This window comes from Pangasianodon hypophthalmus, chromosome 1 (assembly GCF_027358585.1).
Source record: "Pangasianodon hypophthalmus isolate fPanHyp1 chromosome 1, fPanHyp1.pri, whole genome shotgun sequence".
Classification (NCBI taxonomy): Eukaryota; Metazoa; Chordata; class Actinopteri; order Siluriformes; family Pangasiidae; genus Pangasianodon; species Pangasianodon hypophthalmus.
Genome location: NC_069710.1, coordinates 25,301,002 through 25,327,103, shown reverse-complemented (window position 1 = coordinate 25,327,103; position 26,102 = coordinate 25,301,002). Strand labels below are relative to the sequence as shown.

At 40.7% G+C, this 26,102-nt stretch overlaps 2 protein-coding genes across 2 annotated transcripts in view; both read right to left on the bottom strand.

Moving 5' to 3' along the window:
• Positions 1-5,354, bottom strand: part of chrnb2 (cholinergic receptor, nicotinic, beta 2) — a 32,505-nt gene extending 27,151 nt beyond the window's left edge. Inside the window, exon 1 of the mRNA XM_026939724.3 lies at positions 5,024-5,354. Coding sequence (XP_026795525.1) covers positions 5,024-5,069 — 46 coding nt within the window. The 5' untranslated portion in view covers positions 5,070-5,354. The remainder of the gene's footprint in view (positions 1-5,023) is intronic.
• Positions 5,355-9,441: 4,087 nt separating this feature from the next.
• Positions 9,442-18,944, bottom strand: she (Src homology 2 domain containing E). The gene is made up of 6 exons (XM_026940196.3): positions 17,958-18,944; positions 16,040-16,166; positions 13,881-14,099; positions 12,715-12,904; positions 11,403-11,522; positions 9,442-10,846 (listed from the first exon to the last, which is right to left on the bottom strand). Exons 1-6 carry the CDS (start codon positions 18,447-18,449, stop codon positions 10,663-10,665), a joined length of 1,332 nt encoding a protein of 443 aa, XP_026795997.1. The 5' UTR covers positions 18,450-18,944; the 3' UTR covers positions 9,442-10,662.
• Between the last annotated feature and the right edge of the window lie 7,158 nt (positions 18,945-26,102).

Here is a 26,102-nt window from a genome sequence, read left to right as displayed (position 1 = left end):
TATTTCTAGTTTCACCATCCCACAGCCCCCACCCCCATAACTCTTTTAGCTTGACACAGAGACTTGTGTATTGATGGTGTCATGGCAAGAGCACACATAAAGAATATACAGTACTCTTTTGTTGTTCTTGTTTTTTGAGGATGGCCTGCATTTCAAAATGATTTATGCGTTCAGTTGTGAATCACGAGTAACAAATTCCAATAAAAGTAAACCTATCTGATGGGAGGTTTTCTATTTCTGGTAAAGTGTGAGATTCATCTTACACTGAGGTCTGGTGCACCAATAAACGTGTGCATATTTTACATCCCTTTTCTTCTGACCATTGGAGAACCAAAGGAGCACTGTTAGGATCAGTACTACAGATTTAACTGATTTATAAAGTAATAGGAAAAAAGCATTAAAAAAATAATTTGTACAAGAATTTACCGTCATTATTTTTTGACAGTTATTCACAGATCTGTAAGGAAAATCTGTTTAGGATGATTGGATAGGAAGTCCCTTTTTGATGTAGAACTGCAGTTTTGGAAGTGCAGAAATGCCTTTGAAAGTCAGTGTACATAAGAGAAAGAGGAGCGTGTGTGTGTGTGTGTGTGTGTGTGTGTGTGTGTGTGTGCACTGAGGTGTATGGAATAGGTGCTAAATATAGAACAGAAGGTGACCTATCCCCCCACACCTTCAGTAACTCCAAACTCCTCTCAGAAGGATACACAGTTGGAGTTAAATGCATACACGTGTGCATTTGCCACAGACATAGGCAGATAATGATACAATATAATACTGATGGCGTGCAGTAATCAACATCATCATTTATGGACCATTTAAAATAAATTTATCTGCATTAGACATGATGTGACCTTTGTATTTGCCTGTATAGTTGTTACACAGTAATGCAAAATATAAAGACTTGCAGTAATCTTCAAACTAGGGATGCACCAATCCGGCTTTTCCATTTTTTGATACAAGATACAAGCTCTGATTTGATAATCCTCAAAGTAACCTAGCCTGCTCTCTGCAAGCTGCCATTGCCATGTTTGCCATGCAAAATGTCACGAGCGTAATGGTAGCATATATCAGGACAAATTGTGTCCTGTTCTCAAGCACAATCAGTGTTATATATGCGTATTATATACATTATTGGATCAGACTGAAAAATATGATAGCAATCCTGTGTTTAGATAGATTAGCCTTTATTGTTTCCCTTAGGAGAAATTTGTATTGGGCAATCGAGAGAACACAGTTGACCTTACAATACTCATATACAATCAAACTACACTGACATGCAATTGCACCCAGATATGTATAAACAGCAGAATATACACACCATACCACACCAAACCCTCCCCCCAACAAACACACACACACATACCCAAACACACACACACACACACACACACACACACACACACACTTCATCTAAGTTTCTGAGTTTCTGAGTTTAACCAATTCAACAAAATTTCATCCCTAATGAACAAGCCAGACGTGATGGTGACAATGGATAGTCAGATTTTAAATAATTTCTCTTCCATAATTATATACAATATAGTCAAACAGTACTGAGTGTGTTCAAATGATGTTCAGTATGAGGCTATGGGTCTGCTGACACGGAGTATTGGATCAGTACATCTCCAGTTTACAGCTGTGATAAACTGTTTGCATCTGCAGTGGGAGCTAGACAGCAATTTGAGTGTCCTATTTAAAGAACATAATGAAAGATACATGCAGTTTTTTACTTTTACTTTTATTATTATTATTATTATTAAGGTTGTTTTCAGATACACAGTCTTTGCTCCCTTTATAGGACTTAATTCATAACAAAAAAGATCATATTTAAACATGTATTATTTTTTCCCTATTGCTATGTAGTATTTTTAATACAATGTCACAATATCATAATCCATGATAAAAGGTTGGGTAGTTATCATGATATGAATAGTAAGTAATTTCATTCTACTGTTACACAAAGTATCAGAACTTCAATACTTTTTCATAAATACAATATGGTAAACAATTTAAAGCTCTAACTTTTGATACTTTCAACCCTTTATTTAATGTGACCAACACTATTTGGCACTGAATTATGCCTACAGATCAGTCAAGAGAGTAATGCAGTTTAAATCAGAATTCATACAGTGCCCCATACAGCCCCATAAGCCATTCGTGGCAACTCAGGGAGAAATACTTAATTACACAAAATCTGTTTTTAGGCCATCAGCAGATCTAAATGGTTCTACTGAAAAGTATCATATATTAAATGTATGCTTCTAGAAACAGTCAACATTCACAAAATAAAAAAAGCAAAATGATTAAATGTGTGATGAATGTCAGGCAATGACAAGTGTTTTGTCATTCTGGTGTTGCGCATTGTGACAGTGTATTGGTAATGGTGTCAAAGTCAAATTTATGGTATAATAACAACCCTGGTCTTCTCTGTATGTATGTCTAAGCTTGTGTTTATGTTCAGAATTATCTAGCACAGAAAGAAAACACATCCACTTCTTCTAAGTTTCTCTAAAAAACTGCTGCACTCATCTCTGACGTACTCGGGAGAATGATGTAGGATCATGTGGAGAGTACAGCAGTACTGATGATGGATGAAGCCTTGGGTGGTACACATGTACTGACCCTGTCTGCCCCTGCTATTGATTTATGATGGATGAAGGTTGTACATCACTCTATTACAATCCATCTTCACTACTCTCCTGAGGAAGAATCCATTCAGAATCATTGCCAATCTGCACATCTTTATGTGAAGAAAGAGCTGAATAGCACGCGACCCTCGCAGCAGAGCCAGAACCAAAACACTGATGCTAATTGCTCTTAATGAGAGTACTTAACAATGGCAATCTAGATGAGAGGAAGTCTGCATTGATCCTTGCTTTGGCTGTGAAGACACCACTCTCGGATTGTCTTGTCCTGCTTGGCACTTGATAGCACACTAGGAGTTCTGCAGTGTTTCTGCTGTTTGCCTGACCATGGCTGTTATTATGTACTTCTTCTGTGTGGGTTATTGCTATCTACTGTGTACATAAGCCCAGACTTGATAGTGTGTGCCTATACACAATGCGTAAATGCAGCACATGTGTTTTTATTTGATGAGCAGACCAGCTACAACTCCTCATTATTGAGAATGGAGGCCGTACCATTTTTTCTACAGTGCTATTTAAAGTGTTGGTGCATAAACTATGCACTGTGTAGGTTTTGCCATAAACCATGAGTGTATATTTGTAGTATACATTTACAGATGTTAGGATGAAGCGCTCCAAGCTTGATCTATTACTGCTTCTGAGCATGATGCATTTTAAAAATGCAGTTTCTCCTCAAAGGGCTGAGCAGCATTCACCGGGCAGTCAAATGAAAAGGATGATGACATGCAGGCCCATACAAGCACATCTATTATGCAAAGTGTACTATCTATGTAGAAGAGATGTTGCAAGGGTGCTGTGGACCGCTTCACATCAAAAAGCCATGTTTTTTTTTTGTTTGTTTCTTTTATCTGTTGAGGATGGATCTATTTTTTCTGTCTTGAAATAGAAAGTGTGAGTATTCATCAGTACTAGACAGAATAATGGAAATGAAATAGGAAATGACTAAATAGTGATTAATGATAGGCTGAAAAATATTGGCCTATTTTCTATTTGTCATACGCACAAGAATGACAAGAAACTGAAAATGGCACAGTGTCCATGAATAATCATGAATATAGGCCTCTTTCCATATAGATGACACTGCTGAGTTCATTAACCCCCATCAAGTGAGTGCTGCTGACTTGATGGTGGTTAATGAGAATATAGCTGTACTCAGCATGCTAGTTAATGAACCTCGTAGTTTAGTGCATTTGCTGCCTCTCTATTGCCTCCTTAAATTCCCTCTTAATGAGTCACATGAAGAAGAATGCAGGATGAAGGCATGAAGGATCTATACTGATGTTCCTTAGACCCATTACTGGCTGTGACCTCACTGTATCCCCTCCGCTTATTGAGTCATTCTTTCATTTCACTTCTCCGTTTATTAGCTGGGCTTCAGTGCACAAATAAAATCTGAGCTGATTTTCACAGCTTTGTGGTGTGTGTGTGTGTGTGTGTGTGTGTGTGTGTGAGTGTGTGCACATCTGCTGTGTTCACACTGCACAAGTAATTATTCATTGTCTTGTTCAATACTGCCAATGACTTTCTGTTAACACCCCTGATTAACACAAGCTGATGCACACACACACACACACACACACACACACACACACACACACACACACTCGTATGCCAACATCCAAATATCTGAACTCACACTTGCTTAAGGCTACTGACAAGTTAGACATGGCTAAATAAGATCTGATGCCTCTCATTGACACACACACACACACACACACACACAAACTTACTTACGGCTACTGACAGATTAGACATGGCTAAATAAGATTTGATGCCTCTCATGGGCACACACACATCCAAATACCTGAACTCTTCACACACACACACAAACTTACTTAAGGCTACTGACAGATTAGACATGGCTAAATAAGATCTGATGCCTCTCATCAACACACACACACACACACAGAGAGAGAGAGAGAGAGAGAGAGAGAGAGAGAGAGAGCTTATGGTTCATCATACTAAAATCTTATTTTATTCATATTTTTGTAATAATTTTATTTAGTAATATTTTATTATGGTTCATAGTAAAATAAGATACACCAATAATAATACTAATAATCGGAATATTCTCTTTAAGGCATATACAGGATTATTCTTTCTATAGGCCTTCTACATGCAGATCATGGCATATACCCACTCTTTCTTACATTCCCCTGGAACAGATGCCCCTCTTGTTTCAGGGCGTTTCTTTCTCTAACGGAATGATATAAACCTGCTCAATCTGAGATGCTACGCAGTGAAAAGCTCTCTCTCTCTCTCTCTCTCACACACACACACACACACACACACACACACCTCCTGCACACGCAAATAAAATAGGACACGCAAATCCGTGTGCTTTCCTCTTTATGCCTGATGTAACAGCTGTGACTTACTTGTCGCAGTGGCCAGCAGCAGGCACAACGCCGTCCATGGAGCCATGTCGGCTCGGATGAGGAGGACATCGGTCGCACGAATGACAGATGGGATTTTTTGCGCGCGCGCGGATCGGTGAGCGACTGCGGAGTGGAGAGGTGGACACTAAACCCGAATCGCCGTGTGTTCTGCTTTCTTCTCCTAATTCTGTAGGCTAGGATGGCTTCACGTCGACCCTGGACTTACAAAGCATACTTTACAATACAAGGGAGAGAGGAGTGTGTTACGAGAAGCCAGGTATATGGTGGGTTGATCGTGACGCGCGTGAAGTGCACCGTTACTGATGGGAGATTCATGCACGAATCGGTTCAATATGAACGACTCTTTTAAGGGTCGACTCTTTTTTTTTTCGTTTCACGGTATGTTCATGCATGCCATGTGAAAAGCACGTGAAGGTGCATTTCAGCATGTTATGCCCTGACATTGCGTGATAAGATAATCCATGAGAGGAAAACACATCTACAACATGAAACCACATTCCCTACAGGTCAAAATAACATGAATCATGTGAGGAAAAAAAATCATGTGGAAAATGTGTGCAACATGACATGTGGTTCTCTGTAGGGGACCTGTAGGCTGAATGTGGTTATAGGCCTACTTGCTTAGCCATAAAACAGGCAGCCCAAGTGAATTACATATTTGGACGTGATTTGAAAGGAAATTACAGCCTACTACTTTTCTAGGCACTCACTATGAATGCTGAATCTAAGGAATCATAACACTTCGATTCACTCAACTCCCTCCATGAACAGGCATTCCTAAAGAATCGAACCAGTAAGTGATGATGTCCATCACAGATGGGCGAAAAGGTAAAGAGGAGGGGAGGTGGATGTAGAGATGGAGACATGTCTCTGGCTCTCCCGCTCCAGTGTATTTCCCCAAAGGACACAAACTGTCTCTGTTGCAAAGTCATTCCCGAACACATAATAAAGTTGTAATGTTCGCCAGCTGTGAATGATTCAGTGAACATTTGTTGTATATAAAGGCATGACATTCTACAAGAACCCACTTACCACATTCAAGCTTTATTTAAATCTAGAACAGTCATCATTAATCCACTTGAGATGAAAAGAAACCATTAACAACCACGTTATGTTGCTGATTCAAGTTGCCCTATGTCACTGGAGACAATTGGCGTTGGACCCTTCAAGAGTTTTTCTTGGATAGTCAATTGTTCTTATCTTCCTACAGAGGTTAGAACCAGAAATACTCAGGACCTTTTCTGAGAAAAAGGAAATCTTCTCTTCTACACTGAACCTTTAAGAAAGGTTTGCAAGTCGTATACAGTTAAGACCTTGCCATTTCCGTGCATCACTTTGCACTGTGACATGCTAACATTGTGGGGAGACATGTTTTCATTTGTTTTGACCTAAACAAGTGGAGGTGTTGATTACATGCTAAATTCCCAATGACCTCCTTTTGGACAAAGGGTGTAGAATCTGTTATTTCATACCCTATGTAGTGCTGGTCATGTGTTACAGTACAGTTTGGTGATTTGCCCATACCTGCTAAACCTGGCTGGTAATGATCCTTATGATGAGTTGAATAAGGTCTGTTAGATCAGTAAATTAAGCTGTGGACTTTAGCCCTCCAGCAGTGCAGCTGGGCTCCCCTGCCCTGTGTAGTGTACATATAGGGAGATCGGGATTCATCAGTATCTTTCTCAAAATGGCTTGGACAGGGATGCACATATCATGCCCCACGCCTGTTGGCATGGCCGTGCCTCTTGCTTTTCACTCAGTGATTCTAGAGTTGCTGTGTCCAAAATGGTGCGCTCAGTGTTCCATGACTAACCATAGCTTCTGGGAAAATGATGCAATTCCCATTCTCTCTCTCTCTCTCTCTCTCTCTCTCTCTCTCTTTCACACACACATGCCCTTTCTCTTGGAATGTCTTTCTTCACTGGTACTATGCTCTTAACTAACTATTTCTGTGTATTCTCCAAGGGATCTAGTATACATGCTCTCTACCATGAGGTGGATGAAAGAAGAATAATATGATGGACATAAAGGAGAGATTAAGAGAAAGAGTGAGAGCGTGGGCGAGAGAAAGCATTGGGCATAGGGGTTGAACCGAAGTGCTAGTAGACAGCAACTTTGTCACCGGTGACTCACTCTTAGATGGTTACACATGTCCATTTACTATTTGCACACATGTCTGCAGCTATGCGCTTTTAGCAGTGAGTCATCTGGTGGAGTGAGGTATCTGAACCTTTCAGAAATAAACCACAATGCTGGAATACACTGATCACATGACTAAAGAGAAAAGATATACATTAATGAGAGAGAGACAGAGAAAATAAAAGAAGTGGAGAAAACAGGGATATAGAAACCACTGTAGGAGAAACAAGATAAGGAAATAAAGAGGGCAGGGAGAAGACAGAAAAAAAGGACTGAAGCAAAATGTAAGGAGTCTTTAGGAAAAAGCCATGCGACGTAGTGATATAGTGTCACATAGTGATATAAGTTATATAATCCCTTTTAACTCACACCCATACGTCCACCTACTCTGTCCCCTATCTTGTTCTTCTGCGTCTTCCCTCACCTCCTGCTGAATTTTTTTTCTCTCGCTCTCATCCTTTCTCTTGCTTTCTTACTACTCAGAATGACTTGACAGGAGAACTTCAGGGTGCAGCAGTGTGATCAGAGTCACTCAGTGAAATATTTAGAGTGTTGGACCCCACTGATGTACATCTCTCACCTCCTGCCCTTCAATCTCTCCCCATCCTTCTCCTTCTCTCTGACTCTCCATCTGTTTGGCCAGTAACACTCGCTGGTTAAAGCTTCACACTCATTCATTTGAGTGTGTGAAGCTTTGGCTGTAACTGATGTCTGTCTCAAACGGCTACATGCACCGGAGAAGTATAAAGAGATAAACTGAGACAAGGAGACAGACAGACCTGATAGATCCTTACAAAATAAGTTTACTCCGCTGTGTGTATGCATTTTTCTAAGTGGATGTGTGTAGATGTTAAATTGGGGGGTGGTTATATAACATATCTATAACTTGCTTTAATTACTGTACATTTCCATGATATTACTGTTATTACTAAATACACAGCCTCCATGCTGCACACACAACACTCCACTTCCCCTGAGTTTTGTGCTTTTTTTTGTTATTTTGATTTTGTTTTTCCCTCCATTGCTTGTTCACTGGTTTCTCGTATTATCTATGACATTTGTGTCTTGTTCTCAAGTTAAAGTAGTTTATGTTCCAATGTCTGTGTGTTCCAGTTTGTTTTCCAGTTGCGTGTTTTTGTTTCTTGCCATCTACATTATTTGCTAGTGTATCTTTATTTTGTGTTATTATTCTTATTTATGTGTTATTTGTATATGTATGTTATTTGTAACTTCTTCGTTCATGGTGTTTTGTGTACTTCAGTGTTTCAAGCCCTGACAGGTAACATCTATACCACACTGTTATTGAATTCTCGAATCTGATTGGTTAGAAGGCATTGACAAACATCAGCTCTGACAGTACAACCAGCTGCAAGGTTTGTATTAACATGCTTGTTCTGTATGGCTTCTTTAGTAGTAGCTCATTCACACAGACCTGTATCTACTTAATCTAAGATATAATGTGCTGTTATTTAATCCTGTTCTTTTTCAGGACAGAGGATTTTGCACTGCATTTTATCGTATGATTTTGAAAATAATGAATGATTATTTTCCTATAACATCATGCCCCACTGTGTTTTATTACTCACATTAATTGTATGGTGCTCTTTAAGCAGGGATCATATATCCTAGATTTGGGTGTGAGTTTGAGACAAAAAGTCAGTCGAAGTGTCAAAAAACAGCATGTTGCAAGGGGCCATATATGGAACAGCATTACCAGTTATTCAGTTTATTTCAGATGTCTGTTCCTCCCTCATTCACTTCCTTAATGTAGTAACAGCTCTACTTCACTGTTTGCCATAGCAACCTGGTAATCCATTACCTAGGAAAAAACCTGACATATGTGCAAGCTCACATACAGATACACACACACACACACGCACACACACAAAGGCCTTGCTTTGGTCTGGTTGTGCTAACACTGTATTTCAATTAGGCTTTCATCTGATGCATTCTGGACATCTGGGAACGTAGCATGTGTTTGTGTGCATGTTTGTGTGTGTGTATGAGCTTGCACACGTCTGTGAGATGGAGCAAGCCTGTTGCGGTTTAATTGATTTCACACTAAGGTCAACAGCTTTGAGGGATGCACACAGACAGTTGTCTTTGCATTTGGATTCACAACCAATTCTGGAGGCAAAGGCATGTCAGGTTGTGTGTGTGTGTGTGTTTGTGAAGGGAGACCTTAGTGTGTGAGAAAGAGAGAGCATTATATTCAGCCTTATACAGTATGGCACAATATATTTTAAATCAAGTTCAAGCACATTTAAAATCACAATTTCTTTATTTAAGGCTTTGCATGATCTTATATTGTACAAAGGTAAAATTCTTTAAAAATTAGAATTGCGTTATCACTTTAAGGGCACTTTTCCATTTTCAAATTTCAAAATAAATGCATGAAAATAAACAAAAAATTGCATATCAAAAGTGTATTTTTTTTGTATGAAATCGTTCAGTGCAATGCACTCACCAGTAGCAGCCACAGATCCTCTACCACTTATCAACCTTGAGTGCTTACACCACAAAATCAAATTAACACCCCAAACACGACTCCCAATCAGCAGAAAGCTTTATCAAGGGCATACAGGAAAGTGGGCCAATCACTAGAGACACTTCACTGATCAGATGGCCAATGTCAGCCAACTTGATTGTCCTGCAGCTGTCAATACTTTTAAGATATCGTTTAATCTTGAAATATAAAAGACAACAATAAGACACAACAAATGAGCAACACAAACAAGATTTGGCTCTTACATACACACAGTCATCAAGATAAGCAGCCTAACAGACAAAGGGCAAACTGACTGACTGATTGATTGATTGATTGATTGATTTGGCAACAGATCTGAAGACTTAAGAACTGACTCCATCTTGTTGCGGTGTGTGATTGCAGTCATCAGGGGGAGCTAATGAGCATCTCAGTGGTGTCATTATTGTCGTCTTCTGCCTCCGGAGTGCCATTAGAACAGAGGCACTTTTTGTAGAGTGATGATTAGAAGCTTAACACGTTCACAGACTCCAGAAGGTACCAGAGAGAGGAGACAAGTAAGGTGTGAAGGAAACATATTCACAAACAAATTAGAAACTAAATAAACCACAATGCTGTGTCTAAACTTTAGCATTTGTAGTATTATTTCCCCTTTTGGGTCATTAGAGGTTAGTACATGACTAATGGCTTTGGCTTAAATTGGGAAAATAAAATCGGGAATACAGTACAGAATACTGAAACACATTCATTCCAAAAACAATAATCACACACAAACACATGTATACAGGGAGGAAGGATGAGTATTAGGTTGGGATTATGGTAGTGGATTATGGTAGTGGATATGCCCCGCTGGGGAATATTTATGTGGCAGTCATTATTAGTTACTTGTCCAGCATTGAAGTTAGCTGCTATGTAGGATTTTCCAGTGTGTGTCTGCAGGGAGATGTAGGGAGATGATGTGCTTGGCTGTAGTGAGAAGTGTTTTGGGAGATGATCAGTGTGTACGGGGTACAGGGTGCTGCAGGGTCATGTGCTCAGCTCCAGTGAAGGGCAGACGCTGGGTGCAGTAGTGGTGCACCACCTCTGGGATGCTGGGAAACACACAGCTGCTCTGGTCCAGTGTATAGCCACACTCTTTGGTCTGTGCTACAATAATGTGCACACAACCCTGGCTGGTCCTGCAGATAAAGAGACAGAGAGAGAGGGACAGTGAGAGAGAGAGAGATTAAGCAGGCAGATTTTATATCACCTACATCAGCTTTTTCAAGGATGCTTAGTCACACTATGAAAGGAAAAAAATCCGGCTGGCTTTGTTATACTGCGGGGTTCATTTTGCTGGTGTGATTTGGGTCCATTTGCCCACTTAGAAGGAATCGTCATTGCAAATCAACGGAAAGTTCTTCTGACTGATCACCGTTATCTTATGATGCAACATTTCTATCCTGATGGGAATCTCTTTGTCCACAGGTTCACTGAATGTTTTTTTATGCAGAAAATAAATTATAGATTTTAGAACGAAGTGTTAGACAGCATACTCTATCATCATCATGAAAGCACCAACTGAGGGAATATCTTTTGGAAGAAGGTGTTCTTCTCTCCACTACAGTTCCACAGACATATAGAATCTATGCCAAGGTACACTGTTTTGTCGTTCTGTGTTGCACAACACCTTAGTAAGCCAAATTGTCTTAGTTTTTCCTTTAATTTGTCACCTGTCTGTATATAGAGCCTTACTTCAGGGCAATGGAGTATTTGCTGGTGGCTGATTCGCTGTCGCGCACCAGGAAGCTGGCTTCCTTACAGTTCTGCAGCTGAGCCTCAGCCTCTTGACGACTGACGCTGCCATGGTACCAGCTAAACAGCAAGAGAGAGAAAGAGAGAGAGAGAGAGAGAGAATTACATAACTAAACCCATAATGAATCTCTCTACCATCAAGTGAGAAGAGAGAAGAAATAAAAATAGATCAAGCAGACACGATTTGAAATTTTCATTTAAAATTCAACCCAATTGTATGACTATGGTATTTTCAAGGTTTAACCCTGATTCTTATGTTAGTTGCAAACAGAGACATGCTAAACTGTATGATGTCGGCTGTAGTGCACTTGGCAGAAATATGTCTAAATCCTCACTCATCACAAAAATGATGATGAAATGACAGCGTGAGCAGTCCACTAGCAGGATGAATCTTCTCGTAATCGGGGCAATAGCAGAATTTTTTTTTTCCATGGAAAAGACTGCATCACTTCTGTACATCAAACAAATAATTCCGTAATGCTCTTACTCTAGACAACCCGTCTAACAGAACTAATTAATTTGCACTTTCAACAAAATAACAAAATTCTATTATTTTTTTGGTGTGTATACCTGAGGTTTCAGTACGATTTTGATTTTGAAGGCGATGATTTAAAATTTGAAGATACCAGTCAATCTGCTACAGTACAATACAATATTGTTTCGATTCATAAGGCAATGGTTCGATATTTGAGAATATAATGAGTCTGCTATGATACAGTTGGATTTATTAGCCTCTGAATGATATGTGACCAACTTTGTTCTGAATCTAAGATAAGCCTACTGTTAATTTACAAATGATAATGACATAGAGAAGGACTATTAATAAAGTATCAGATTACTGGCAAATCGTCTTGCTAGCCTATTACATAACTGTTACACATCAGTTATACTGTATATTAAAAAAATTTATTTTTTACACACCAATTGTCTGTTCTTTTTCAATAATAATCGATTATGATTATTCACTTCATATCTCAATTAATTTCAATCGCAGCCTATAAAACTGATATATCGATCCAAATCACCTGATCATTATATCCCCTATCATTATACCCTAGCATTATTAGTTGATATAGTGTATATGCTGTTGTTAGGGAGAATGTTTTACAAATCTACTAATGGAATAGTACTGGGGTCCTAAAACCATAAAATCATATCAAGGACAAAAATGAGCATCACACATACAGTAAACAGGTATATGTGACATGACAGTCAGGATGTGCTATTCCATACTTTAAGAGCATACACACACCTCTGTAACTCGAGGGGCACGGTGGGGTCCACTTTAGGGCTCTCAGAGTCCGGGCTGGCTTTCGGGGAGGAGGGAGGGGACAGGCGCAGGGATTTGGGTGTCCAGCTCTTCACAGAGCGCAGAGTCTGTTGTTTAACACCAGTGGGAGCAGAGTCCTCTTTAACCACCCTCTCCACACCATCAAACTGAGCTAATGAGTGAAGATGCAGTGGAGCAATGAGGCTGTTCAGTCCATGACACTTTCTCAATGGGCAAACAGATTAGCACTTTATATAATAATGCTATAATATCAATAACTGTGTAAACAGGTTAAATCTTTATTGTGATCAAAACACATTACACAATACATATTTAATCTTTCCATATTTAAAAAGAATAATAATCCAAATCCATATTATCCACATTAAAGTGGTTTAATTCATCTTCATGTTCTGTTCACTGCTCACCTGTAGGTCGGACAACGTTTTTGATTAGCAAATGCGATTATAAAAGTGTCGTGAAGGATGAAATAAGGTTTTTCTATTTTTTTAAAGGTTTGAAATGGGTCATTTTGATCCAAATTAAATAATGCAATTGTAAAATTGGTTGTAAATATTGGTTATGAATTGATGTTTATAGTTTCATCTCATTCATTCATTCATTCAGTAATCACTTTATCCTGGTCACTGTCACTCTGGATCCAGAGCCTATCCCAGGAACACTGGGTGGAAGGCAGGAATACACTTGAATGGGACACCGACCCATCAGACACACACACACACATTCACACAGAGAGGCAATTTAGACTTTCCAGTGCAACCTAAGTACCTGGAGGAAACCCATGTAGACGGGGAGAACATACATAGAAAATCCACACAGGCAGTAACCTGAGCTCAGAATCGAACCGACGACCCTGGAGCTGTAAGGCGCCAGCATTATCCCCTGCCCAGCTTCATTTCAATGATTATGAATATAATCAATCTTTTCACTTGCTTGGGAATCTTCCTAATGGAGGTCATGAGACAAGACTAAAATTATGTGTTTATTTTATATTTTCATTTATGAAGTTATGTTCCACTTTGCTTCATTTAGAATTTTTTAAGTCATGTTGTAAATCATGTTTAGTAAAATTTTAAAATGAGCACTTTGGATGGGAGCAGAATGTCAGGGTGAAATGCTATTCTTACCTGACAGTGCTCGAACAATTTGCTCCTTCTTCCACTCCCAGGGGAGTTCATATTCAGCAGGTGGTCGGGGGTCAGACTCGGGCCGGGTCAGGGGGATGCCCTCCAGAACCTCTTCATATGGCACGTCGTAGATCTGTGTGGATCCAGACCCTTCTCCATCTCCTCCGTTCAACACCACGCACACCTTCAGAAGGTCCTTGGACCCGCGACGACGAATCTCTGCAGGAACAAACACTGACCTTTCACACACTTACACTGAACAGGGTTATAAGATGATTCAGTCACCTATAATTAAACAAACTCCAGTCTGGGCCAGGGTGATTTTTGCAGTGAATGGAATTCAGAGAAGCAGTACAACACTGAGAATTAGATGTTACAAACTACAAATGTATTGATTTCATTTATGGACCATATTTTTACCTCATACTTTGAATACATACACATGGACGGTTGCGGCAAATGATACAGTAGAGCGATTAGGGATATAGCATACGTTAAAATACTTGTTTTTTTAGCTCAGGATGAAAGCAAGGCTGTTCCCAAATGTCATTAAATCACCCGGCAAAGTCTTAAACACTTTCCACAAGAAGCAGACGAATTGATTAAATTAATCTATCCTAGCAGGTGATCTTGTTGTAATGTTCACTATGCTATTTCTAAAGACTAACAATAATAAAATTAATATGTAATATCTAAGATAAGTGATATCAAAAAACATTATTCCAAAGAAGATGGAAAATGGAATGTCAGTTTTACTGGAGGGTGATATTTGTCCTATTTACTGTGCATTTCTTCGCATCACATCTTAGATCAAGCCCTGGCTACAAAAATCTTCACTTCACTAATTCACAAATCAGATTCTGAATCTTTAACTGTGTTCACTTCAAGCTCACACAGAATATACACTGACACATAACTGATGCAGAAAAGCAGCTTTTTTTATAGCCAGGCATCCCTTTTATCTGTAAAATAAGCACAGATTTACTTTATAAACCTAACCCAGCTATTCACACATTAGGCTCATTATTTGAATGTGTACAGTAATATTTTGTCTATTCATTGGAGACCTAGAACTTTTTACCAACAGTGACATTATTTATAGACCTACTTGTTATTACTAGTTATTAAGGTTTGGATTAAACAACGATTCAACAATTCAGATAAGCAGTCAAAATGACTAATAACTCCAAGAACTCTTAAATATGAAATTTTAAATATAACAGCGTTATAACCATAGAGTGTGATTTCTACTGCTGTAATAAAATTTAAAAAATCATGACTATGCTGCACAGACCCCTGGGTGTCCCCAGACCCCATTTTGATAATCACAGCTTTTAGGTATAGGTGATGACTGTGGGCTCTGTGCAAACTACTTACATATAGCAAGATATGTCTGTCCCGCTGATTCATTATACTTAATACTTACAATAACTTTCAAAAGAGTGTCCAGTTATCTAGCCACTCATTTTTAAATGTCTAATAGTAAGTCAAGTTGACTGTATTTATCTGAGATGCTTTATCAATTCATCTCATAGTTCCACATACTTGATAAAGCTTCCTGAATGAGTGAGGGAACATTTTCACGTTTTTTAACAAAAGTCAAGTTGCCTGTAGCACACAATGTACGTATTGTGGGTTTAATGGGGGAACAGTAACAAATGCACAGTGCTCCATCTTTCAAGCTGTGTTAGTCCGCTGTCACTTTGTGTCTGGCCTATTGTGTGAGAAAACAATGGCAGTACCAGGGGAAGGACGGCCCTGGCTTGGGATTGGCTCGTTTAGCAGACCTACTTCCTGAGTTCTAGGAAGTCACTGTTGGGAGAGGAGGGGGGGCTTTCTCACACAGTCAAGCACACTGGGGGGGACAGCAGGGGTCAACTTCCTGCCCATAGAATGGGGCAAAGGAAACACGGACAGGAAACGGGAAGCAGAAAGAGGAAACTGCACCCATTGTCCCTGCACAACACCATCACTGTAGCAACCACCCGAGAGGGGAGACCGACATTTACAAGAGGGTGCTGTGATTTTAAATCCCTGAAAATCTGCCTGCAGTCCTTCAATCATCAAGAAGGGGAAAGGAGAATAAAGAAATAAGAATAGAATGGAAAAATATGAGCAAAGAAAGAAGCAACGTAGATAAGAAGTGAAAGAGAGAGGACCTGTGATAATGAGTTGGGCATCATACGGCTCCATATATCCATCGTTCTCTCCTTCTCTTTCAGCTTCTCTCTGCTCTCTCGTTTTCTCAGCATCAAAAGGGTCAGCATAGTCCTCCAAGATAATCAGCTGTTTAGAGGGAAAGAAAGATGCTGACATGAGTTACTTAGGTTTACACTTTTAGTTAACCCTGTATTCTTTTTTTTCACATTAAGTTAGGATTTTTAGAAAAATACACATGTAAAATGTCTGTATTTAGATTTATTTAACATTTAGATCTATGTTTTCTAAAAACATGAATACAACAACAACATTTTACAATATTAATGGATCATGGCTCATATCCAATATATTGTCCTAAGTGTGCTACCGTTGTTTAACTGCTTGTAGCCAAAAAATGTTTTTGAAGGTTAAATGAATGTGCTGAATTAATAACGATTTACTGAGTGCCATTTTATTGCCTTTGTAAGATTTCTTGCATGTTATTCTTAATGCCTTTGTTTAACGGGGTGTTTCCTTATTCACTTAGAAATAATGCACCACAGCAAATCCAGTAAGTGGACACCCAATAAAAGCACTTTTAAAACCACCTTTGAACTTAAAGATATTGTGTCTCTTCTCTTGTCCAGTTCAGCACCCCACCCCCTGTCCAAAGATACACACACCACCAACCACCAACGCCCCTGGCCTTTTTTTTTTTATCTTGACTTCATGAGAGTCTCATTTCTGTGGTATTATGTTCAAAGAGTACCTGGAGGGCCAGTCCATCTATGGGAGAGGTTACAGCCTGTGTGTCAAGTGACATAATTCTTCAAACGCTACCTTCATGGGGATGGAAAGAAAAGACACATTGTATTGTGCATGCATTATATTCTTTCTCTATTTGTGTGTGTGTGTGTGTTTGTGTGTGTGTGTGTGTGTGTGTGCGCGCACCTGGGCATATCTGTGTTTGAAAATGACATTGAAAAGAAAAAGAAAGAGAGGTGACAGGGTCTAAACTCTTTGTGTGTGTGTGTGTGTGTGTGTGTGCAGGATGACTGAATAGAGACAGGAAGAGTGGCAAGGAAAGGTTTGTGCTCATTGTGCTTGCTCTCCTGCTACTCTACTTGGGCTGATCATAATGCAAGCACACAGTGAATAGGGGATGGGAAAAGAGAATGGGACACACCAGAGAGAGAGAGACAGAGAGCGAGAGAGACAGAGAGAGAGAGAGAGAGAGAGAGAGAGAGAGAGAGAGAAGTGTGGAGTAAAGGTGGGGGGAGAAAGGATATGGTTAAAAACAAAGGGAGCTGGAAGAGAGATATCAATCTTGGTTTTCATAACAAAATCATTTTCTTTGGTTCCCACAGATGTTAGCAGAGAAGAACAGGAATGGTGGCATGCCATGGACTCGAGACAGTAAAAAGGCAAACTAGATAAACCATAGTTTCAGAACCTTCGCATCAGTTAAAAACTATTTTCAGAAAATAGAAAAGGGATGCTTTTCCAAGACAAAGGCAACATGCAAAATAGAAATGTTCTGCTGGAATAATGTTGCTTCTAGGCTACACAACAAACACAACAAACACAATTAGCACCTATAATGCTGAACACTAGGAGGGTTTTTACAGTAAATGCCTACCTTTTCTGTCAGTAGTCAGATTAATGAACTCCTACAGTGCTGAATTAACTCTTACTTTGGGGATTAACACACAAACAGTGTCTTGTTCATATCAATAGGATGGAATAGGTTAATATAAGGAGTTAATGCACTACTGGAGTTTTTGTAATGTACTCATTAACACATGGAGTGCTGTAAGGGTAATATCTCCAGTGTCTGATTAGCTCGTACAGTGGAATGCACACTGTGTTAATTCAGCAGTGGTGTATATTTATTGATTGATTGATTGATTGATTGATATAGCAGCTGTGTTTGCCCACCGTTTCGGTCTTAACAGGTGTTTTTCCTCGCTCTGTGTCGCTCCCGGTGCCTTCAGCAGCAGTGCTGTTGTATTTCTTCTCCTGCCATTTGTCCTGTTTATCCACTTTGATCATGCGGCTCATGTACGCGTCGGCGATGGCGCTTGTCCTCAGCGTGCGGTGATCCTCAAAACCCTCCATCTTTACGTTCTTCTTGCTTTTGCCAGGTATCAGGATCTCCCATATCTTGGCATCCTTGACCGAGCCCGGACTCGCGTGGTTTCGGCCCAGCTCGACGGCCGAGTTTTTGCGATTCCTCCCGGAGAGGAGTGAACCCACCCCGCCTGCGTTCTCCGAGTTTTTCCGCGGACTCGCTTTGGCTCCGGTTCCGCCGCTCAGCGCCGCTCGGGGTCGAGTCTGCGCTCCGGATTCAGACGCCGAGCGAAGTCGGTCCGAGCCCGTTTTCAGAGTGGGGAAATCTTTAAACCACTTGGCCATGATGAAAAGCCTCATACACAATGCCTCTCTCCATACACAAAGACGCACAGCAACTTTCAGGAAACTTTCCGTTACCTCCGTGAACTTTCCTTTCAACCTGCTCGTTACCTTCGACTAATATCTATCACTAATGAAGCTCTCTCCAAATTGCTCAAATTCTTTGGTTATTATTGTGAGTGAGTAAAAAAAAGGAAAATCTCTTTAAAATTTTGATGTTCGGGGAATCTTTCCAGATATTTAAAGTCTTTTTTTTACATAATCCTAATTGCAGTTATTATCCCATTCGTTGTCTTTTCTATAGCAACTTTTTACATTTCAACACATCTTCTCCCCTCACATTTGAGTTCAATGTCCTACCCGGAATTATTCCCGCAAAATAAAAAGGAGCCTCTGGAGGGCATAAACGCGGAAAAATTGGAAGGTTTTCTTCGCCAAAGATCCCATTCCCGGTGTGTCCGACCTGAGCGCCAGTCAACGCAGAGTGTGAAGGATGCGCGCGTGAGCGTGTGGTAGCGCGGGTGCGTGTGATGCGGGATGGAGGGGGTGGTGGCTACTGAGCCCGAGTAGAGTGTACGTGTGTCAGGCGTTTTACTGGCTTGCTCAGCTTTACATGTTCATGAAAGTACAGGTCTACATAAGCTACACTATATGGGCAAAAGTTTGTGGACACCTGATCATCACAGCCATATGTGCTTGTTGAACATCCCAAAATGGCTGTGGTGGCTAAGTGGTTAAGGGTCTGGGTTACTGATCAGAAGGTCAGGGGTTCAAGCACCAGCACTACTATGCTGCCACTGTTGGGCCCTTGAGCAAGGCTTATCCCTCCTTAACCCAGCTTAACCCTCTCTGCTCCAGGGGTGCTGTATCATGGCTGACCCTGTGCTCTAACCACAGATTCCTAACAATATGGGATATGTGAAGAATAGAATTTCACTGTGCTGTAATGTATATGTGACAATAGAATAAAATAAAATCTGAAAAAAAAAAAAGTCCATTCAGCCAGAAGAGCATTAGTGAGGTCAGGCCCTGATGTTAGGTGAAGAGGCCTGGGGTGCAGTCGCTGTTCTAGTTCATCCCAAAGGTGTCAGTGGGGTTGAGGTGTGCAGGCTACTGTTTTCATGGATCTCACACAAAGGCACTGTCATGCTGGAACAGGTTTGGGCCCCTTAGCTCTAGTGAAGGGAAACTGTAATGCTACAGCATACAAAGACATCCTGTACAATTGTGTGCTACCAACTTTGTGGCAACAGTTTGAGGAAGAACCACATATGGGTGTAATGGTCAGGTGTCTAAATACGTTTGACCATATTGTGTATCTATTCAATAAAATGTAAAATTAACCATACCTCAGTCAGAAATCTGTCATAGCATCTTCATTTATCAAACTCTCTGCTAATTAAAGTGAAAACTGAATTAAAATTGAAATGTAACAAATTTAGGAAAGTTTAAAAAAGTCATTTTCAAGAGCTGCTCATGATCATAGAATTTGGTAGCACAGGATGACAATAATATATATATTGGATTCAGAAATTATTCAGACCCCTTTACTTGTTGCACACATTATTGTGTTGTGGATTTGATTTTGAATGGATATAATTGCCATTTTTTCCCATTAATCTATACTTAATCGCCCATAATGATGAAGTGAAAACATGGCTTTAAAGATTTTTGAAAATTAATTAAAAATCAAAAACTGAAATCTCTTATTCACAAAAGTTCAAACCCTTTATTCAGTACATTGTAGAAGCCCCTTTGGCAGCAATTACACCTACAAGTCTTCATGGATACATCTCTAGTAACTTTGCACACCTGGATTTGCGCAGTTTGTCCCATTCTTCATGGCAGATCCTCTCAAGCTCCGTCAGATTGGATGGCAAGCATCTGTGAACTGCCATCTTCAGGTCTCTCCACAGATGTTCGATGGGTTTAAGGCTGGGCTTTGGCGGGCCCACTCAAGGACATTCAGAGACTTGCCCTCAACGATGGCTTCCGTCTTGCCACTCTACAATGAAGGCCTGACTTATGGAGTGCTGAAAAGATGGTTGTCCATCCAACAAGTTCTCTCATCTCTGCAGAGGACCTTTGGAGCTCTTTCAGAGTGGGTTCTTTCTTACCTCCCTGACCAAGGCCCATGTTTCCCAGATGTCCAATTTGGCTGGACAGCCAACTCTAGAAAGATTGAGGGTTGTGCCAAGCTTCTTCCATTTCAAAATTACTGAGGCCACTTTAGTCCTGGGAACACTCAGTGCCTTAGAAATTGGTTTATATCATTGCCATAATCCATTCCTTGCCACAATTTGATTGTGGAGATCCACAGACAGTTCCTTAGACTTCATGGCTTGGTTTTTGTCCTGGCAATGCATTGTAAATTGTGGGCCCTTAAAGAGCCTGGGGTGTGCCTTTCCAAACTATGTCCAATCAATTTAAATTGCAACAGGTGGACTCCAATTGGGTTCTAGACACATCTCAAGGATAATTAAAGCAAACAGGATTCACCTGACCACAATATTGGAGTACCACAGCAAAAGGTCTAAATACTTTTGCAAATAAGTTTTAGATTTTTAATAAATGTTCAAAAATCTCTAAATACATGTTTTCACTTCATCCTTATGGGTGATTAAGTGTAGATTGATGGGTAAAATGGCAATTATATCCATTCAAAATCAAATCTACAACACAGTAAAGTGTTTATCAAAAATACTTTCTGAATCCACTGTACATAATGACTGTAGAAAAGGGGAGACATCTAGTGGCAGGTTAAAATTTTAGAGGGTTCCCGGTACCCCGCTGACCGCCCTACGTCCTGACCAGGGGCTGATCACGCACTGGTCACTCCAAGAACTGACCAGTCAAAACACAGCATCAGGTGCAAGGCGACAGCAAACATGCCCCAATCACGAGGCCACAGCCTGCCCAAATGCAAGAACCACTGGCCAAGCATATCAGTCTTTTTTTATTTTCCCCATTTTTTGCCCAATTTGTTCATCTGCCAATTCCCAAACACTAGCCAGCTCTTGCCAATCACACAACAACTACCAAGGAGGGTTGAGGCTATCGCATGGTTCCTTCGAGACACATAAAGCCAGCTGCCACATCTTTGTTGTCTGAGAGCCATCCCTCCCACCCTGACAGCATAGCCAATTTTGCACCCTAGAATCCCAGCCATAAGTGTTTCTGGGCAAACATTTTTCTGTTGTACCAATCAGGAGCCATCAATGTCTTGTTGAAAGTCACCAGACCATCACTTTGTGTATGGATGTGTCAGACATCTAGGGGTGTCAAAGCCTATATAAATAGGCTGAAAGTCATTCTTCATCCACCCTTGATCACTGGGCCTCTAACATTTCAAACGGGCACAATATCTTCTCCAAGGGCCTCTCCTCTATCACTGTCACACTCAGTCATCAAGTATAAATCAGATCACTTTAAAAGTCCTTGCAGTGACCAGTGCTGATTATCCGAAAGAGTACCAGTATGACCACGCTCACTGTCTCCACATGGGAGCCCTGATCAGAGACGCCAGATGGAGACAAACATAGTTTTTTTCTGTGCACTTCCGGATTTACATGCATATGTTGTGTTATCGTGAAAACAGCTAAAGACCCTCAACACTACCATCACAGAAAAGGTGAAGAAACAGCTGTTACTGATGTCAAGACTTTACAATGATTAAATGTACTCTAGTGAGTGCAACCTCTGCTGGCAAGGAGGAGAAATGTCCTGAGTCCTTGTTACTGAGGTAAATTCAAACTGTAACAAGGACATTTCTCTTCCTTGCCAGCAGAGGTTGCACTCACTAGAGTACATTTAATCATTGTAAAGTCTTGTCAATCACAGTGTTTGTATAAGTTCCAAGCCTTGTTAATTCTGACTGCCTTTATGTACCTACCATGCCTTGTTTATTCAGACCTGACTTACCCTGGATTACCCATCAGACTTGTTAGAACATATTGGATTGTGATTCCACTTTGTTTGCTGCAAACCTCTTGCAAATGGATCCTCACACTGCTTCTCAGTCTCAGTTGTTACAGAAGACTTTACCTTCTACTCTGGATTCAGCAGTGGTGCAGGAGCTGCATACAGAGGTAGTGTTCATACAAAGGTCAGTTATTGGGAGATCATGCAACAACTTCCTCAGATCACTACAGCTATGGAGGAACTCTGGAGCAACGTTTCCCCTGAAAGTCAGTGCCAACATAACTGAGTTTCTAACAACAACTCAGAAGTCAACTCTCACAAACCCTTGTACCACAACCAAAATATTTGATAGATCCCCAGGTAAATACAACTTTCATTGCAATGCACCATCCTGTTTTCAGGCTCTTCTACTCTCTATGGCAGGGGCATTGAAAAGATATCACTAGTGCTATTGCTGGTTATGAGAAGAGTATTAAACTTCTATTGCCATTTACCAGATATGACCTTTCCTCACTGTGTATTCTGGAGAGCGCCTTCTGTTATCGAGACAAGTCTGACAATTCGTTTTCACACTCTTGCTGCAGAAAGCAGATGGAATGAAGCCACCTTGAGAACTGCTTTTTGTCTGGAGCTCAGAGAATCACTCCAGACAGAGCTGGCATGCAAAGACAACCAGCTCTCCCTCAACCAATTAATTCAGCTCACCATTCACACTGACATTCTCCTTCAAGCCAGGCACCCCAGAACTAGCTCCAGTGTACCACCCACAGTGTACCACACCTGAGTGGAGAGTAGAGGGCGAGGCATGGAAATAGATCAAGCAAAGATATTTGAGATGAAAAAATCCAACCAAAGGAGAGAAGGCCACTGTCTCTGTACTGTATTGTGGAGAAAAGGGACATTTCAGAGCTATAAAGCAAGACCTCTGACCCACTTTTCAATCCAGGAGAGCACATCTGTTTCCTATCAATCATCTAAACACAAGCAATGGAAGAATGTGTGTAAGGTTACATTTGCCCATCCACTTCTCCAGAGGCATCAGCATTTTTCTTTGTGGAGAAAAAGGACAGTAGACCAGACCCTACACTGATTACAAAAGCCTCAATGCTGTCATAGTGAAGTACTGGTATTCTTTGCCTTTAGTACTGTCGAGCCTAGAACAGGTAAATGGAGCAAGCATTTTCACAAAACCCTAATTATGCAGTGCTTATCTTATCAGGTCGGATGGAGGACGGCCATCATTACCACGCCTTGTAACTATGAATAGCTAGTGATGCCATATGGACCAGTCAAAACCCCCTCAGTATTCCAACTGTTTGCAAATGAAGTCTTTCGATAGATGCTGAATCATTTTCTTATTGTGTATATTGTTGATACATTTATCTGTTTTTCCTTAGAGCATGGTAATATGCAAGATTTACGCCACGTTCTTACTAATCACACACCTGTATGTGATATGTAAAGTCAGAGAAAAGACTGAATTTCCTGCCAAGCTCTGATTCGCTTCTGCTAGAGTTCTGTTAGAGGGAATTTCTACAGAGGATGCATAAGTGGTTTCAGCTCTGTCACTTCTCCTTTCACCTTTTTAGACCCTGAAAGGCTGATACACTAATGTTCCCTCTGTCATGCTGATCCCTCACTGCTGTTGTCATAGAAGTGGGTGCCTCTGTGTGCGCCATAGGGGTCTTGTTGTGCTAACCCCCCAAAACTGCATACTTGAACCTTCTATTCTAGTAAGCTTAGCAGAATGAAACTATGATGTGGGGAACTGTGAAGTGCTGGCTATCAAAATAGCACTAGAAGAGTGGAGGCACTAAGGGTACAGAGCACACTCTTTCTTGATCCTTACTGGTCACACAAATCTAGAGTACAAGTCAGTCACACAAGTCAGAGAAAAGGCTGAATTCCCAGCAAGCTCTGTTCTTTTTGATTCAAATTCATGTTCACATACAGACCCTGATCAAAGAACACAAAGACCAACTCCAGAAATCACGAAGGGCATATGAAACCCCAATCTGATAAGACAATCATGCCTTAGACATGTACTGTAGCTCCCATCCTTTGGGAAATCATGGATGACATTGCTTGAGTCCAAAATGACAAAACCACATGTCCTGAATATCCCCCTGAAACCAAAAAATCGGTAAAAACCTTTGTTCTATAAACCATGTGAGACCCACTTATATAACGGGTCCACACATTACTCAGTTCCACACACCCATGATGTAACATATTCTGTCCAATGCTGCTAAGTCTCTGCACAATCTAGAACCTCTAGACACTGAGACACTGGCCTATTAGAACTGCTGCCCATACTGCATTGCCCCTGGTCACACATAGCCATAGATTTCATCACTGATCTACCTTATTATATCCCTGACAAAACTCCCCACTGTTATGGAAACTGCTGAGACTTGTAATATTCTGTTATTATGGACTTCCTGAGGACATTGTATTAGACAGAGGGTTCCAATTCATGTCACATGTCTGGAAAGCATTCTGCTAACAGTTAAAAATCAATGTCAGTTTACGCATAGGTTATCAACCACAATCGGGTGGTAACACTGAATGCTTAAACAAGGAAACTGGAGATTCTTAAGCTCGTACTGTGCCATCAATCAACATGACTGGAGCTGTTATCTTCCCTGGGTAGAATATACACCAAACTCACACACTCCTCCACTGGACTCACACAATTCCAATGTATTCTCTGAGGTTGGGTGCCACAGCTTTACATCAATGGTATGATCATGATCTTTACATCAGTGGTATAGACTAATCATGTCATGATGCAGCGTAAATTGTGGTGCTTCTTATAATGCTTGATTTAGGTTTGTTGGCTCACCAGCCTGACATGGTGCATAGAGTGAGGGTGCACAGGAAGAAGGAAGGTCCTACTATACTGCTGTGCCAAAGAATGAAGTCTGCAGTGCAACTTCTTTCATCACATGTGGTAGGTCAGACATGCTCTTCCCTAAACATCCATCTTTCCAGAGTATTTCATTCCAGGGTAAGCCCCTGGATGGGCATCATATCTAGCCACTCACTGTACTATGCGCCCAGGAGCAGCTTCATCTCATACATTTCCTAAACACCTTTGCCACTGTTTTTTTGGAAGACCGATGGTTGATAGCTCCAGTTTTGTTTTCAGTGTGACAGATAAGTACTGTGCTATGTACAGCTAATCTGCTGCTTATTATTTTTTTTTCTCTGACTTAGTCAGTTGTCCTTAAGTGTATACAGGCCTACACAAGGTACACTATATTGCCAAAAGTTTTGGGACGTCTGCCTTTACATGCACATGAACTTTAATGACATCCCATTCTTAATCCGTAGGGTTTAATATTAGGAGTTGGCCCACCCTTTGCAGCTATAACAGCTTCAACTCTTCAGGGAAGGCTTTCCACAAGGTTTAGGAGTGTGTTTATGGGAATTTTTGACCATTCTTCTAGAAGCGCATTTGTGAGGTCAGGCACTGATGTTGGATGAGAAGGCCTGTTTCGCAGTCTCCGCTCTAATTCATCCCAAAGGTGTTCCATTGGGTTGAGGTCAGGAGGCCAGTCAATCTCCTCCACACCAATCTCGCTCATCCATGTCTTTATGGACCTTGCTTTGTGCACTGGTGCGCAGTCATGTTGGAACAGGAAGGGGCCATCCCCAAACTGTTCCCACAAAGGTGGGAGCATGAAATTGTCCAAAATGTCTTGGTATACTGAAGCATTAAGAGTTCCTTTCACTGGAACTAAGGGG